Source organism: Physella acuta, unplaced genomic scaffold, assembly GCF_028476545.2.
Source record: "Physella acuta isolate Inbredline_101_S28 unplaced genomic scaffold, ASM2847654v3 ptg000180l, whole genome shotgun sequence".
NCBI classification, from domain to species: Eukaryota; Metazoa; Mollusca; class Gastropoda; family Physidae; genus Physella; species Physella acuta.
In genome coordinates, this window is record NW_026731699.1 from 467,427 (window position 1) to 485,767 (window position 18,341).

Here is an 18,341-nt window from a genome sequence, read left to right on the forward strand (position 1 = left end):
AATTTCATTACCTGCAATAAGTCATTTTCAACAGAAAGTAATGCACGGGATGATAGTCTCGCTTCTCCCATTGTTAATTCCAGATCAATTTTAATGCGTCTCAGTTCACGTTTAAATATTTTACCACTTAACAGCTTTTATGTTTATCCCTTAACTATTTAGTGTGAAAAAGGCCACAAGAGGTTAGGGGTCATCCATAAATGACGTCACGTTTTTTTTGACGATTTTACCCCCCCCATCTCCTCCGTCCCACATCGTCACAAAAAGCCAGACCCCCGACCCCACGTCTCACCTAAGCATACAACCCCCCGCCCCCCCCCCCCCCCAAAAAAAATGACAGTTGAATTTTTCTTTAAAAAATTGATAATTTTTCACTGTATTATTAAACCGTATTATTAAATAATGGCAACATGTAAACAATGGCATCTTTGAATTCAGAAATCTTGCGGCACAAATACGATCCCCACAAAAGAACCCCGTCAAATGGGATAGCAACAAATGGACCCCATCTTATAAGCTCCCAACATAAGGACTTTCGTATGTTAAACTCGCGACAAATAGGTTACCGCCATTTGGACTCCCGCCAAAAGGGCCTCAGTCAATTGGGTTCCCGTAGAGACAATGAGTCTCCCAGTGAAACAACCCCATTCAAAATGACCCCTGCCACTAGGACCCCTTCATCGATGATTTTGTCGGCAGGCCTTATTTTTACACACTTTTATCTAGTATGAGAAAATGGTATGTTTTTAAGAGTCGTCTAGTTTTGATTCCATGAAGCGAGTTGGTTACGGGCTGTTCCAACTCAGTGTGTGTGGACCGATGTCCGTGCGGTACATTATAGGTTATCAAAACAGCAAGTTGTTTCTCACATAGGCAAATTGTAAATCATTCATGTAAACTTCTGAGCTCGCGTTTAAAGAATAGGTCTTCATGGTTGTTAATAACACATTATCTACATTTCTAAAATTAGTGGTACTTTGCAGTTAAGAGCTTGATTAGCTTGTGAATTGCTATTGTTTCATGAATTTTTTTTTAAATTTTAGAATTTAAAAGAGATTGTGGTGGCAGTGGATACAATACTAAAGTGTATTATCTTATACTTAGAGTTGTCATAGGATTCATTTGTCTGGAGTCAATATGTCGAGAGTTTTGTGTGCAGTCATTTTTGTCGGGAGCCAATATATTGGAAGTCAATATGACGGGGGTGATTTGAAGGGAGAATATTATGTCGAGGCACTTTTGTCGGAGCTATTAATTATGACTGGGTAGTTTTGCCGGGGGCACTGATATAAATCTTTCATGATCTGGAGAAGGGGTCGCGGCAGTTGTTGCCAGTTTGGCCTACAAATGCAAAAAGTGCCTAGGGTCTACATATTCATTAAAGCTGCCCTGGCCTATCCTACAGGAGGGAGACTATGAGTCCACAGGCATTCAATTAGCCCAGTCAGGCCAGAGTTTACAAGCCACAATCTGATAGGAATGTTGACGAGAAAATTTTACTACTAACTGCAATGTTGTGGTGGGTATAACAGACCACTTTAAACTACCACCAAACAAACCATTTTAAAATACCACCACCAAACAGACCATTTTAAACTAACACCACCAAACAGACCATTTTAAAAACTACCCCAAACAAACAGACCATTTTAAACTACCACCACCAAACAGAGCATTTTTAACTACCACAAACAACAAGACATTTTAATTCATAAGGTACAAACAGACCATTTTAAAATAGTTGCAAAATATATTTTATTACATTTTATAAAAATAAGCATTTTAAAAACAGTTTTTTTCACAATAAGGATATTGCTTTAAAATATAAAAGCAAATAATATATATAATTAACATTAGTAGTTATTTTTAACTTCGCTTAGGTGTAAAAAAAATCGTATTTGCATTAAAAATTGGTGTACCAATTTAAAATCCAACTTGAATTAAAACATAAAATCATAATAAAATATAATATTTTATTTATGTTAATGTTTGAATTATCTAACCATTAGCCCTATATTGCAGACCAGCTAATTAAGGTTTAATTAAGGTTTGATTATGTCATAGGTGTGTTAGCCCACAACATAAAGTTGAACAAAAGTCTTTTTAAAAAAAATAATTTACACACAAAAAGATTTATCACACTGACTACTATAATAGCTACTGCACCATGTCATACAGATGTTTAACAAGAACACTCTCTAATTAACATAAATGGAGGCAAAGTTCACTTTAGTTAATTAAATTAATTTCAGTCCAGATAGTTTCTTGCAGCATTTACATGAATAAATTTAGGCCTAATCTAGTTCAGCACAGGGAAGGAGGTTGTTGTAGTAGGTTGGGTATAAGGAAGGAGGTTGTTGTTGTAAGTTGGGCAGAAGTAAAGAGGTTGTTGTAGATTGGGCACAAGGAAGCAGGTTGTTGTATTAGGTTGGGCAAAAAGGAGGTTGTGGTAGTAGGTTGGGCATAAGGAAGGATGTTGTTGTAGGTTGAGCAAAAAGGAGGTTGTAAGTTGGGCTAAAGAAATGAGGATGTTGTAGGTTGGGAACAATGGATGTTGTTGTAGGTTGGGGTCATGGATAAATTTATGCCAAATCTAGTTCTAGCTCAGAACAGGGAAGGAGGTTGTTGTAGGTTGGTGACTTGAATAAATTTATGCCAAATCTAGTTCTAGCTGAGCACAAGAAAGGAGGTTGTTGTTGTAGGTTGCTGAAATCTTCACTCTAACACCACCTGATATAGGAAAGGGAAGCGACCCAGTGATTGGTATACCGAACGGTGAGATGGCAAAGTTACCCTGAAAATAAAATTAGATCAATTAATTTTATATATATATATATATATATATATATATATATATATATATATATATATATATATATATATATATATATACATATATATATATACATATATATGTGTGTGATTTTCAGAATACATTGTTTACAACATATCTTTAAGTAATAATTTATTAATATAGTACAACGATCTATAAATTATATTTCCCTATTTATAGATAATGAAAACAATATAATTTAATATTTAGTATTGCTGACAATCACTACTTAAAAACTAGAAATTGTGAAATAAAAAAATGCAACAAAAGTGAAAGAAAAGTTGTGAAAAGACTGAACGAGATCACATTCCTGGGCTGGTTGACTTACTGCTGGAAAAGGACACTTGCAAGGGAGCCCAATCTTCTTGAACTCCGGCGGGCAGTCTGTGATGGCAGACAGCATGGTGCACAGGTCTGGGTAGTTGCAGGATCCAATATTGTCAATACAGGGCACCTTGACCCACACACCAAACACTTCCTTATCCACTTCAATGGAGGTCTGTTCAATATACAATTTCACATGTAACATGCATAAAAACACATCCATCTAATGTGTGGTGTCTACACTGAAAATTAGTTCTCAAGCGCAAGCATTCAGACAGCCAGGATTATAGACTAACTCAAAATAACAAGACATTAAAAATTTTGGATTCTTTTTTAGACTTGCCACAATGGCACCTAAAAAAATAATCACACACACACAAAGGATTTTTTTGTAAACCTCAAGTCCAAAAGAGAATGCAAATTTTTTAATGTCTATTTATTTTGATAACCCTTTCAGAAAATTCTTAAAAATAATTTAACAGACATTGCGAGGGAAAAGAGACTTAGTCTAAAAAAAATAAACTTTTGTGTAGAGTCAACACACTAAATATCTGTTTTGCTAATAACAATCTGAAATGGCCATTTGTAGACATGTGTAGTGTACAGCTTTAAAGATAAAGATAATTGAAGTCTTTTTTCAGACTGGCTCATAGTGTAAATCATGAAATGAAATCTTTCTAAGTCACATGACTTGAATAAGGCTAAGTCACATGACTTAAAATCTCTCTCAGAATGGCTTATAGTGTAACACATAAATTGAAGTTTTTCTCAATCTAGGTCACATGACTGAAAAACTTTCTTTGACTGGGTCAAACTGATTTGAATAGATATGGCCGACCTCCAAAAAATCTGACTGCACCATTGATGGTTGAATGTTGAATAGCGTGTAGAGTTCAGTTCAATAAATTATTGATTAAGATATGGTGTGTTGCATAAACACACAAAGCAGATGTCATGCTTGAGTTCACCCACTGTGGTATGGTGTGCTATGTTTAGTGGGGACCCACTGTGGTATGGTGTGCTGTGTTTAGTGGGTACCCACTGTGTTCTGGTGTGCTATGTTTAGTGGGGACCCACTGTGGTATGGTGTGCTATGTTTAGTATGTGTCCACAGTGGTATGGTGTGCTATGTTTAGTGGGGACCCACTGTGGTATGGTGTGCTATGTTTAGTGGGGACCCACTGTGGTATGGTGTGCTATGTTTAGTGGGGACCCACTGTGGTATGGTGTGCTATGTTTAGTGGGGATTCTCTGTGGTATGGTGTGCTATATTTAGTAGAGATCCACTAAGACTATGGTATAGTGTGCTGTGGCTAAGGTGACTGGGTCTGCCCCCAAAGATTCTCCCTTTTACCACACACCTTTAGCTGGGATCCAAATGCTGTCTTGATAAGAAGGTTCCCAGCGATGCTGATGTTCCCTGGGATTTTAATGGGGTCAGGCTTGACAGTTATGCCACTGGGAACCAGAATCTCAGTACTGGGGTCGGCACAATTCTTGAAGGAAAACGACTTGAGTCGACTGGACTTTTTCTGCAGAGATAAAACAAAGTGCACACATTCATAAGTAATTGGACTTATACTACAGAGAACCAATGGACATACTGACTTGAATATTTCAATTTATATTTACAACCTTTCACTAAGAACAAAAATAGATCTATAACTGAAAAGATATGTATCAATATATACTATTAAGGTTTTTAGAATCTTATGCTTACAGGTAAATTGCTTATGATAAAAATTAGGGTCACTTACCTGAATCTTGATGGTATCTGCTAGTTCAGACAACTGTTCAGTGGCCTTGTCTTTAAGGTCAGAAGTGACAAAACTGACCAGTGTTTTGATTTCATTGTGAGCTTTAAGCTCAAGCTCCCCAATAAAAGGCAAGATGTGGACAGAACTGACCGCAGTGGTCAGCAGTAGCAGAAGTAAAACCTTCATCGTGAGCTGATCAGCTGCTGTACGGTGTGTAACTGGTGTAGAGGGTGTGTGTAGGGTTAGACACAGTGTACAGAACGTAACACACACGATGTAGTAGGGCTTGGTCGCCAGTCACGTGATAAGAAATGTAAACACGTGTTGTAGGTAGCCACCAGTGATAAACTAGGTCATGTATACACCGATTCTTCTATGAACTATATTGCTAATATCTAGATCTATATAGATATTCTTGATCTATTGAGATAAACAAGTATGCGGGTCATGCAGCGGTCTACATTCCGAAATATTGTGACGTAGCCTATGTCACAAAATTTTATATTATGTCGGCCAACCCTTATGCTGTTTGTATCAGATTAAATGGAGTATTATAGAAGTAGCGCTGGTAGGGGAACATAAAGATCTGCGGGTGGCGTTGACGATATGTCGCGATCAGTAAACTAAATAAACCACCGTACCGTAAAGCTGAAAGAAAATTTTGTTGATGTCACTGGGCTGAGACCTACTTAAAATAAGACCAATGAAAGAGCTCGTGGATTTAACGACTGTACAAAAAAATAAAAGTCGCAGGAAAAAAGTCACAGAAAAAAAAATCACAAATGTGTGTTTGCATGGAATTTGTTAATACTTATAGGTATTAAATATTCAGAAAGTGTAGGGCCTAAATAAACTTACAATTAATTAAATTTAGGCATATTGTAAATATTTTAGATTTATGTGCGTAGGTTGTATACGTATAGTAATATTTGTAACACATGTAAAAATATTTAGAATAAGTATGCATTCTATTATGCATATAATATTCAATAGAATTCAATAGAATGTTCCAACCATCTCGTTTTTAATCGTGTTTTTAAAGTACTAACTTTTAAATTAGCGTGAAATGACATGAAGACCTTGTCTAGGTGACTGGATGTCTTCAATTCATCGCAACAACAGTTCAATAAAAGTACTGCATTGCCCACTTTTATCACGCTCATTACATCACAAAGCATAGGATTGAGACCAAAAGCCGACAAGGTAATAAGCTCAACATAGATGCAAAACGTCAACAATACACAATATGGTCGGACAAGGCGGAAAGTAAGGATTGAAGAAAAAAAACTCGATAAAAACAAACTGATTAAGTTGGAACATTATATTTTATTATATAAAATGTTACATGTATAACGCAATTCACGCCTATAAACTTGTTATTACTATCAGAAAATATTAGTGTTTATCCCCCCCCCCCCGTCTATAAGCCGCTGTAGTCAAATGTCACTATGTGATCTGTGACTGGAAACAGAGCCCCTTTGACAAAACAATGTGAGAATGTTTGATCTTTGTGTAACGAAGTAGCTAGACAGATTAAAACAACAGACAGGGGCGGTTGTTATCTGTTATTTAAACAAGCGTAATCAACCAATCTAATTAAGTTTTATCATGTGACAGATGTGCACTTTGTGTCGCCGAAAACACACTGTTCGTGTCAAGCTCTAGCATTGATAATATTTTCATCCCCAGTAATGAGCTTATTAATTACCTTTCTGACACTTTGTTAATTAAATTAAATCCAGGAGTCCGAACCCCAACTTAAAAACTTGATTATTTTATCAGGCTTAAAGTCCTGCAATTCTAAAATAAAACAATCTTTCTTTGTAATTTGACTCTGTGCAGCACAGACTGAATTCAGACAGACCTATTTAGTGATAGACACTGATCATTAGTGTAACCTTGAAACTTGTTCACTGTGTCCTAGTGACAGATTAATTACTTGTTTGTTTGTAAGCAAATACTTGATTGACCTGTACGGTAATGTAGGTTAATCAGTCAAACTTCAGCCCATATACACTCAGTCTAGTTGTATTTATGTAGGTTGTGTTTTAATTTTGTAAACACCTAGTTGCTAATCACACACTAGATAAGCTGAGTTGTGTTTATATAGTTGTGTTTATCTAGTAGTGTGTTGTAGGTTTGATTAGCGATAAACACACTGATGCTGAGCCGAAATTTTAGGCACTACAGCTAGCTCAGGTAGATTAGGTCATATGTCACCACCACATGTAGATTAGGTCATGCCACAACCACAGGTAGATTAGGTCAACTGTCACCACCCACCACCACAGGTAGATTCGGTCATTTGTCACCATTACAGGTAGATTAGGTCATATGTCACCACCACAGGTAGATTAGGTCATGTCACCACCACAGGTAGATTAGGTCATGTCACCACCACAGGTAGATTTGGTAATATGTCACCACCACAGGTAGATTTGGTCATCTCACCACCACAGGTAGATTAGGTCATGTCACCACCACAGGTAGATTAGGTCATATGTCACCACCACAGGTAGATTAGGTCATGTCACCACCACAGGGAGATTAGGTCAAATGTCACAACCACAGGTAGATGTCAAAATTACAAATAGATTTTACAGATACAGTTAAATGCAGGCATTAAAGCTGTAAGTCACCACTTCAGGTAAATGTCATCACCACACCAAATGTAGATTTCACATCTGCAGGTAAACTTTGAAAATCTGTAATCTGTTTCCAAAAATAAAGATCTGACTGTTGAGACCATCAGGGTTGAAAAAAAAAGATAAAGGGCAGCGAGTCTATCCATTGATTAAAAAAAATGGTGTCTGTGTGAATCAATCATTTTATCATAGCTCATTCATTTCTTCTTCTTCGTTCTTAATTTTAGTGTTGGAAGGGGTCCCCTCCAGCACAATAAAGGATACGTGTCAACTGGTTATGCGCCATTGACTCCGATTTCAGCCTGCTTTTCTTATTGGATTTGCCTCCATAGCCTTTGTGCAACCAAGGCAGCAGTTGTTTGATTTTGGAGTGGTCTCTCCTAGAAGAGTGGCTGTCCCCAGCTAACGAGCCTCATTTGCCCGAGGGTTCGAACTCGAGACTCATCGGTTTAGCAGCCATGAGCTCTATGACTCGACCATGCCGACCCCTGCTAATTCTTTAAATGTTTTAGAAACAACTAAGGATTACAACCAACCTTATAGCTATATAACAAACACGACTAATTGGAATGTTTAGATAATCCACTAAACGAAGTATAATCCAGCTCATTCGATTTTTAACACAGGGGAAATAACCAGCAAAATTAAAATATACTGCGTTTTGCATGAGTTGTCTACCTGCATCACGAAATTAATTAACGTGTCAACATTTTACTACAGCTTTCCCTCTATTTTGATTTTACAGTTATTGGAATTTAAAAAAAAAAAAGATTTTTACTAACTTCCCTGATTATGCTAACCCGAAAGTCGCGGGTTCGAATCTTCTTGTGTCTGCAGGACCTGTGAGAGTTAAGGGGATCGATAAAACACGGAAGCTCCACCAATTTTGTGAGGGATTACTTGACATGAGTAGACACAAATCAGTCGGTTTTCAGAAGCGAAAACGTCATAACAACACTACTTCCTTATTTCATTCGCAACCACTGACTGACGCCCACACCAACCGCTACACACCTTATTACCCTCCCTCACAACACAGCCGTTGTCACTCGACCAGTCGCTTCCACTGTATGTTACCCATGTTTTTTACCGAACAACGACATACACATCAACAAAACCAGCTAGACTCGACGCACTGGTACACACACACACACACAAACACACACACACACACGCACACACACACAGAGTTTAAGTATACCGTTCCACACAGAGGTGTAGTGAGGGGGGGTGCGGACCGCACCGGGTGACACCATTTAGGGGGGTGACACCAAGGCAAAAATAGCAAAATATATAGAGAAAAATGATAATTCCACTTAATTGAGTGATTAATTCGAGTGTTAAATAGTGTTTCAAGAGGTGCTCATCGAAAGTTTGAGGGGGTGGAGGTGCAAATCGAAAGTTTTAGAGGGTGGGGTGCTAATCGAAAATTGAAAGTTTGTCCCCGGGAAGGGTCGCTAAGACTCTGGGGGGGGGGGGGGGGGGGGGGGTGACACCATTAAGTGCATGCCGCATCGGGTGACACCCGACCTCGCTACGCCACTGGTTCCACATACAAACTTTTCACACATTTGACCCAGCTCAAATGGGTACCTGACTCACTTTGTGGAAAGTAAAGATGGGCGAGTCAGTGCCGATCATTCTATACCTCATACACCGAGTTCAAGAAACTTATGAACTCTACTTCATCTGCCATATAGATCGTTATACCTTAAAGGGGAACTTTATTGTACTGACTATGACCATGTGCTGAGTTCTCTCAAACGTTTTAGTTTGAATCTAGATCTAGATGATTCTGATTTAACTATCTCGCTAGTAAGTTGAGTTGTCTGGCCTCGACTTGTCATGCGCATGCGTGGATGTCTACAATTCTCGTCTAGACAGGCAGTTTATATCTGTATTGTTGGTGATGATGTGGCTGTGGCGGGTGCTGGCGTGTTGTTTATTTGTGGCTCACTGTGGTGGCTAAAACAAAAAGGGGGGGGGGGTGGCTGAGATGATTTATTGAGTATCCAGTAAAACAGTTCTATTTTCTTGACCATGTGTTGTTGGCAGGTCTGTTTAATTAATACAAAAACAGTTTAGTATTTTTAAAGTTAGAAAAATAAAACAAAATCTCGACTGTCAGTAGGCTTACAATGTTCGAGTGTTTTTGTAATATTTTTATTGTGAGCATGGTATTGATTGATACTTTTCGTTGTTTGTTGCAAAGTTTATTTTAAAAAATGTGAAGTCGTTTTTATGGTTTTGGTCAAACAGTTTTACGTTCATCTGCCCTCTGCCCATCTGCCCTCTGCCCATCTGCCCTCTGCCCATCCGTGTATTTCCTAAACAACAAGTCGGTGCCGTGTAGACGATCGAGGATGCCCAGAACACCGTAGTTAACGTTAAACCTGGGGACGGAAAAACACGTGAGGTTAAACCAATGGGCGAGATAAAAACGAGAGGTTAAACCTAGGAACGAGAGAACAAGTTATTATTAAGATACTTTTGTGTCAAATACAACGACACTCTGCTTTAAAGAGAAAGATGTCACAGTTTTCAAGTCAAAAATGACATTCGCGGTCAATTATTCTAGATCAATTTGCTTTGTTATTTAGTAAAGCAAATCTCTGTGCTAAAAACAGCACTGTCACATACACCACAGCGTGACAAGCGATGTGACAAAACATCGTCTAACCGTCTTGCTTTATGCTCACAAAAATAGAATAAATACATGTCACAAATTGTATTTCTCATCTAGGCCTAGATACATTGTATTCTACCACTTCCTGTTTCTCTTCAAAATGTCATTCTCTGGGGCGAAAATAATCTCAAATCGATACAATCGGATAAGAATGAAACCTAAAACACTGAATCTACCTGTCCGGTTTATCTAAGTCCCTGAAGTTTGATTTTTCAATTATAAATTATGGGCTAATGTAGACGGTGATTGCCGAAAGACTGAAAGCCTAAACCTAATTGTATTTAAATTGCTGTATCGATTACAGAAACTACAGACAGACGGCGTTACAGAAAGTGAAAGGAAATAAAAACGTGGGGGCGGGGGGAGGGGGGAGGCATAGAAATAAGAGAGAGAGAGAGAGAGAGAGAGAGAGAGAGAGAGAGAGAGAGACAGAGACAGAGACAGAGGGGGGGGGGGGGTGAAAGCGGGAGAAAGAGGGAAATACTAAAAAAGGTTAAAGGTCACTAAGCTAAGGGGTTACAAAAATAGCATGTGAGAAAAATGTGGGGGAAGTGATTGACAAAATCGATACTGACTTAAAGTCGATACTCACTTAAAGTGATGGAAATCGTGGAAATCGGGCGAGAGGAATATCGGGAATCGATACCCTCCATGGTCTACGGTGGTGGAGACAATAGCGATGCCCCAGAATAGCCAGGCGGTGGAGAGGTGCGAACCCATCAGGATGGGGCCCAGCCCCGGGGGTAGGAGGTTAGCGAAGATGTGCTCGACTGGATGGGCGTAAATGGACACCACCCCCACGGGCGCCGTCCACTCGTGGTGCTTCTTGTGGATGTGCTTGTACAGGCGTGGGTGGTGCAGCAGCCTGGGGGTGGGGTGGGGGGGGGGGCGTAGAACGTTAAAACATTAAAGTCATCATGTAACACATTGGACGTTTACAAAATGAATCTTTTACAGAGGCGTAGCAAGGGGGGCGGGGAGGGGGTACATATGTCTCCGGGCGCCGACCTTAGGGGGCGCCAAAATGGGTTTGAAAAAACAAATTAAAATCTCATTTTAGCTGCAGTTTTGCATTATAAATCTAAAAAATATATCGAGGTGGGGGGGGGGGGGGTGGGGGTGCAAATTGAAAGTTTAAGGGGGGTGCAAATTGAAAATTGAAAGGTTGTTCCCGAGGGGGCGCCAAATTAAAAGTGTGTCCCCCGGCGCCGGGAAGTGTCGCTACGCCTCTGTTCTTTTATACCATAATATAGCCAGGCCAAACCAAAGAAAACACATTGTACGATACAGGCCTATTACATTTTTAAAATTTAAAAAAAATTAAGCTCATATGAAATTTCGGTCTAATAATATCGTGATGTGATAATTAAACAAGGCATTGTGAATATATGCCATCTTTCATTATGGTGAAGTAATTAAATATCTGATCAAATATTCTAAAATATATCCCTGTACAGAAAAATGAGCTGAACTACACAACAAAACTGAAACTGATAGAAATTAATTATAGATAGCTAATGGCATGATGTAATTATTTTAATTACTTTTTAGCATAGAGATCAACACTAAACTAAAAAAAAAAAGAAACTCCGTCAATAATCTGACACAGGAGCACAGAGAACGTGACTGACGAACAAAGTCGTGAAATAAATAATGCATTGCCAGCATGCAGCAAACATCCAACCATCATCCATCAAAAGTGCAACATTCATCCATCGATTCCCCAACATTTTAAAATCAATAGTCCAAAAATGTCGTGAATCAACGGTCCAACATTTGATCCAACATTCGATCCAACATTTGATCCAACATTTGATCCAACATTTGATCCAACATTTGATCCAACATTTGATCCAACATTTGATCCAACATTTGATCCAACATTTGATCCAACATTTGATCCAACAATCCCTCAATATTCATCCCATGAAGTCCAACAATTATTCATGAATTGTTCAAAATTTGATTGACCCATCATTCACTCAACATTTAATTCACACACCATTCATCAACACTCGATTCATCAATTATTGACTAGTTTCATCCAACATTCACTTAACTTTTAATTCATCCATCATTCATCCAACATTTGATTCATCCATAATTCATCCAACATTCGATTTATCCATCATTCATCCAACATTTGATTTATCCATCATTCATCCAACATTTGATTTATCCAACATTCATCCAACATTTAATTTATCCATCATTCATCCAACATTTGATTTATCCATCATTCATCCAACATTTAATTTATCCATCATTCACTCAATATTTGTTCCATCCACCTTTCATCCAACATTTGATCCCTCCACCCTTCACTCAACCTTTAACCAACCCACCAGCCCCCGCCCCCCCCCCCCCCCCCTCATCCCACTGTCCGACACAACATGCCCATCTACCTGTGCGAATAATAAAAGCCGATTTCCTCGACCAAGACAAAGGCGATCAGATGGACTAAAATCTGGCTAGGTGACGGCAAGTCGTCTGCTGACGTCGAGCAGCCGCGCCACGTCATCGTGACGTAGATGAAGTAGAGAAAGGGAATCCCCACGACCGTCTGGTTGAACAGCGCGACCTTCACCGCCCGCTTCAAGTCTGATGGGTTCAGCTGTAACAGGGGGTCATGGGACAAAGGTCAAAGGTCACTTTCTTGAAAATCAAATAATAGAAAAATCAGACGTCACAAAACTGAAAACCAGACGTCACAAAATTGACATTTGGATGTCATAAGCTTGATAAAAACAATGGATGTCATAGTATGAAATCAGATGTCACAAATAGTTCACGTTAGATGTCAAGACAGTTGACAATAATCGTTTATTTTAACGTCCTATAAACGGTTTTAGTCTATAAACAAAGCCCCTAAATCAAATACATCTAAGTAGTAGGTTTAGAATTAACGTGGGATGGTTGGTTTGGGTTAGGTTTAGTTTCAAATAGTGTGATGTCACAGTTTTGCATTTAAAAATAAATGTTAGAAAAACTGAATTTTAACCTTTATTTCGCATTTTAGAAAACAAGATTTAAGAATGTAACAGAAATTGATGAAAATATTCTAAGTTGGCCGAGCTCATTTGACAACATTTTAGGGGGGGGGGGGGGGTTAGGCTGAAGTATGACGTCCTTTTAGGTGGAGGGGTCGGGCTTTTTGTGAAGATGTGTGACGAAGGGAAAGGGGGGAGGTAAAAAATCGTCTTTTATAGATAACACCTTAAGTGAAAGTGTGTATTGTGATCCTGTGTAGTGAGATGGTGAGACTTTTGTACACGTTTTTGTGAACGATTGGTGGGGTGAATGTGTTCAGACACGAGCGAGCGACTAAGTACTCACGACGATGCACATGCATTTAAGAAGGGGAAAGAGAGAGACAAACAGTGTGGACGTGTGGGTGTCCATGTTTTGGAATTCTGGGTAAAACCTACGGCATTGTTGCAACAAAATAATACAATACAAACAAACAAAAGAAACAAAACACACGAAGTCGATCATTACATAAATAACAATACAGCTGTCAGACAATGTTTACTTCGAGGTCGTATCGGCGCCCGCTTAACTTCATGCTTCACTGTAATATGTCAGGTGTGTGTCAGGTGTGTGTCAGGTGTGTGTCAGGTGTGTGTCAGGTGTGTGTCAGGTGTGTGTCAGGTGTGTGTCAGGTGTGTGTCAGGTGTGTGTCAGGTGTGTGTAAGGTGTGTGTCAGGTGTGTGTCAGTTGTGTGTCAGGTGTGTGTCATGTGTGTGTCAGGTGTGTGTCAGGTGTGTGTAAGGTGTGTGTCAGGTGTGTGTCAGTTGTGTGTCAGGTGTGTGTCATGTGTGTGTCAGGTGTGTGTAAGGTGTGTGTCAGGTGTGTGTCAGTTGTGTGTCAGGTGTGTGTCATGTGTGTGTCAGGTGTGTGTCAGTTGTGTGTCAGGTGTGTGTCAGGTGTGTGTCATGTGTGTGTCAGGTGTGTGTCAGTTGTGTGTCAGGTGTGTGTCATGTGTGTGTCATGTGTGTGTCAGGTGTGTGTCAGGTGTGTGTCAGTTGTGTGTCAGGTGTGTGTCATGTGTGTGTCAGGTGTGTGTCAGTTGTGTGTCAGGTGTGTGTCAGGTGTGTGTCATGTGTGTGTAAGGTGAGTGTCAGGTGTGTGTCAGGTGTGTGTGAGGTGAGTGTCAGGTGTGTGTCGGGTGTGTGTCAGGTGTGTGTCAGGTGTGTGTCGGGTGAGTTCCAGTGCCAGTCACGGTCGGTGCATTACACCCCATAATGCCTTGTGTCAGAAAAAGATGGATGTGACATGTTAAACCAACACAGATTTGTATCTTTTTAAACTCTAATGTCAAGTTACCCCTTGTTAACTTTGATTTATACACGTTTTTTTTTTAACTCGCTTCTTGTAGGTTTGGGTGAAATTTTGCAATCCATTTTTACTCAACTACCAAAACCTATTGTTTTCACAATATTTAACATTAGAGTCCGTTGACAATGCTGTTTGTTGTACATCTTGACCTCTTTAAATTGAAACACGATTTTAAAAATGTAATTAAAGAAAGGTATACTCAGAATCGACGGCGTGGCCTAGAGGTAGTGTTACACTAACCGTAAGTCTTTAGTTCAAATCCGGGTTCAAGGCAATAGAACGTCCCTGAGTCAACCCATCTCTAATGGGTACATAACTCACGTTAGGGAAAGTAAAGCCTGGGCAAAGTGCTGGCCACACTACCCCTTCATACGCCGAGGTCACTGAAACAGATGAACTCTACTTCATCTGCCCCATGTGTCTTGAACACGAACAGGAAAAGATAATGATGTTAAACAACATTAAAAAGTAAAAGTTGTCTATGCTTTCTGATTTCGTTTTCGCCAAGTATTTTAGTTTGAAAATTCTTGGTCGTGGTCCTATTTTTTTAAACTAAAAGAAGGGCGAGTAACAGGCTGGTTATGGGTGATTGCTTCCTCAGAGACCTGGTTAATCGGTTATGGGTGACTGCTTCGTCTGTCACTCGACTGGTTATGGGTGAGTAGTTAACCTTTAACCTGACCGGTTATGGGTGAGTGGTTCGTCTGTTACCTGACTGGTTATGGGTGAGTGGTTCGTCTGTTACCTGACTGGTTATGGGTGAGTGGTTCGTCTGTTACCTGACTAGCTATGGGTGAGTGGTTCGTCTGTTACCTGACTGGTTATGGGTGAGTGGTTCGTCTGTTACCTGTCTGGTTATGGGTGAGTGGTTCGTCTGTTACCTGGCCGGTTATGGGTGAGTGGTTCGTCTGTTACCTGACTGGTTATGGGTGAGTGGTTCGTCTGTTACCTGACTGGTTATGGGTGAGTGGTTCGTCTGTTACCTGACTAGCTATGGGTGAGTGGTTCGTCTGTTACCTGACTGGTTATGGGTGAGTGGTTCGTCTGTTACCTGTCTGGTTATGGGTGAGTGGTTCGTCTGTTACCTGGCCGGTTATGGGTGAGTGGTTCGTCGGTTACCTGACTGGTTATTGGTGAGTGGTTCGTCTGTTACCTGGCCGGTTATGGGTGAGTGGTTCGTCTGTTACCTGACTGGTTATGGGTGAGTGGTTCGTCTGTTACCTGTCTGGTTATGGGTGAGTGGTTCGTCTGTTACCTGGCCGGTTATGGGTGAGTGGTTCGTCTGTTACCTGACTGGTTATGGGTGAGTGGTTCGTCTGTTACCTGACTGGTTATGGGTGAGTGGTTCGTCTGTTACCTGACTGGTTATGGGTGAGTGGTTCGTCTGTTACCTGGCCGGTTATGGGTGAGTGGTTCGTCTGTTACCTGACTGGTTATGGGTGAGTGGTTCGTCTGTTACCTGTCTGATTATGGGTGAGTGGTTCGTCTGTCACCTGTCTGGTTATGGGTGAGTGGTTCGTCTGTCACCTGTCTGGTTATGGGTGAGTGGTTCGTCTGTCACCTGTCTGGTTATGGGTGAGTGGTTCGTCTGTCACCTGTCTGGTTATGGGTGAGTGGTTCGTCTGTCACCTGACTGGTTATGGGTGGTTAACCTTTGGCCGGTTATGGGTGAGTGGTTAACCTTTAACCTGGCTGGTTATGGGTGAGTGGTTCGTCTGTCACCTGTCTGGTTATGGGTGAGTGGTTCACCTGTCACCTAACTCTACTTACCGGACAGTTTTTGTCTTTCTGTATTTTATATTTCAAAAAGTAAGATGGCTTCCCTGTGAGGTCAAGGACGATCAGGAACAAGTTCGACAACCAAAACACGCAGAAGGTGAATACAAAGGAACCTGTGTAAGCAGACGATTAGGTAAGTAGTAAACATCCATCTACATTCTACAACATACATGTTAGAAATAAAACAGCCCACCTACAACATACAGGTAAGTAGCAAACATCCATCTACAACATACAGGTAAGAATTAACAGCCCACCTACAACATGCAGGTAAGAACTAAACAGCACTACTAAAACATACAGATAGTAACTAAACAGCCCACCTACAAAATACAGGTAAGAACTAAGCTACAACATACTACAGGTAAGAACTAAACAGCCCACCTACAACATACAGGTAAGAACTAAACAGCCCACCTACAACATACAGGTAAGAACTAAACAGCCGACCTACAACATACAGGTAAGAACTAAAGCAGCCCACCAACAACATACAAGTAAGAACTAAAACAGCCCACCTACAACATACAGGTAAACAGCCCACCTACAACATACAGGTAAGAACTAAACAGCACTACTAAAACATACAGATAGTAACTAAACAGCCCACCTACAAAATACAGGTAAGAACTAAGCTACAACATACTACAGGTAAGAACTAAACAGCCCACCTACAACATACAGGTAAGAACTAAACAGCCGACCTACAACATACAGGTAAGAACTAAAGCAGCCCACCAACAACATACAAGTAAGAACTAAAACAGCCCACCTACAACATACAGGTAAACAGCCCACCTACAACATACAGGTAAGAACTAAAACAGCCCACCTACAACATACAGGTAAACAGCCCACCTACAACATACAGGTAAGAACTAAAACAGCCCACCTACAACATACAGGTAAACAGCCCACCTACAACATACAGGTAAGAACTAAAACAGCCCACCTACAACATACAGGTAAACAGCCCATCTACAACATACAGGCAAGAACTAAAAAAGCCCACCTACAACATACAGGTAAGAACTAAAACAGCCCACCTACAACATACAGGTGAAGGTCACTGTGATTAAAGGTGAGAGTCACCAGCCCCCACAAGTGACGTAGCCAGTCAGCTGACGCAATCCTGAGTTGTTGCACGTGCCTGGCGCGAGAGAAAGTTAAAATTAAACATGACCCGAACACTAATTAGTAATTAATGATCTGACGGCACCGCTCTAGACATTCGGTGGGTGAGCCCCCCCCCCACCTCCCCCCCCCAAGCACCAATGAGAACGGGAGCTACCCAAGCACCAATGAGAACTAACACGGTTTAGTTTGAAATGAATGTATCATTCGATTAGCGCGGGAGTGTTTCACAGGTGCTTGGGCTGTTGCCTACAACTCTCAACCGATATAGCTCTGTTTAACTATCGGCACAGCTGGCTTTAGCTCAGTCTAGCTGATTTAAGCTCAGTCAAGCTGACTCCAGCACAGTCTAGCTGGCTTTAGCTCAGTCTAGCTGGCTTTACCTCAGTCAAGCTGACTACAGCTCAGTCTAGCTGACTTAAGCTCAGTCTAGCTGACTAAATCTCAGTCTAGCTGACTTAAGCTCCGTCTAGCTGGCTTTAGCTCAGTCTAGCTGACTTAATCTCAGTCTAGCTGACTTAAGCTCAGTCTAGCTGACTTAAGCTCAGTCTAGCTGGCTTCAGCTCAGTCTAGCTGACTTAAGCTCAGTCTAGCTGACTTTAGCTCCGTCTAGCTGGCTTTAGCTCAGTCTAGCTGACTTCAGCTCAGTCTACCTGACCTTAGCTCAGTTCAGCTGACTTCAGCTCAGTCTACTCAAGTTAAAATCTTCCTACCTCTCATATACGTTACATATCACCAGGTAAATCACATATCCAACAGCAGAGAGAAGAAAAATGTGTTTTAGTTTGTCTTTCATTTGGTTCAGTCGATCAACAGCCATGGTGAAAGGTTGGACCGGTTGTTGA

The 18,341-nt window shown here is 40.5% G+C and overlaps 2 protein-coding genes across 3 annotated transcripts; both read right to left on the reverse strand.

Moving 5' to 3' along the window:
* Positions 1–2,171: 2,171 nt before the first annotated feature.
* On the reverse strand, positions 2,172–5,305 carry LOC131936557 (ganglioside GM2 activator-like). Of its 2 annotated transcripts, XM_059293592.1 has the most exons (5): positions 4,915–5,305; positions 4,519–4,689; positions 3,162–3,332; positions 2,622–2,794; positions 2,174–2,443 (listed from the first exon to the last, which is right to left on the reverse strand). In XM_059293592.1, the coding sequence occupies exons 1-4, from the start codon at positions 5,098–5,100 to the stop codon at positions 2,651–2,653; spliced, it is 672 nt and encodes a 223-aa protein (XP_059149575.1). In that variant the 5' UTR covers positions 5,101–5,305; the 3' UTR covers positions 2,174–2,443; positions 2,622–2,650. The 2 variants fall into 2 exon arrangements, with proteins under 2 accessions (XP_059149574.1, XP_059149575.1); XM_059293591.1 differs by having other exon boundaries at positions 2,172–2,794.
* A 4,373-nt stretch (positions 5,306–9,678) lies between these two features.
* LOC131936544 (fatty acid hydroxylase domain-containing protein 2-like) lies at positions 9,679–18,341 on the reverse strand. The gene is made up of 6 exons (XM_059293575.1): positions 18,210–18,341; positions 17,409–17,512; positions 16,354–16,475; positions 12,651–12,859; positions 10,838–11,110; positions 9,679–9,952 (listed from the first exon to the last, which is right to left on the reverse strand). Exons 1-6 carry the CDS (start codon positions 18,314–18,316, stop codon positions 9,811–9,813), a joined length of 957 nt encoding a protein of 318 aa, XP_059149558.1. The 5' UTR covers positions 18,317–18,341; the 3' UTR covers positions 9,679–9,810.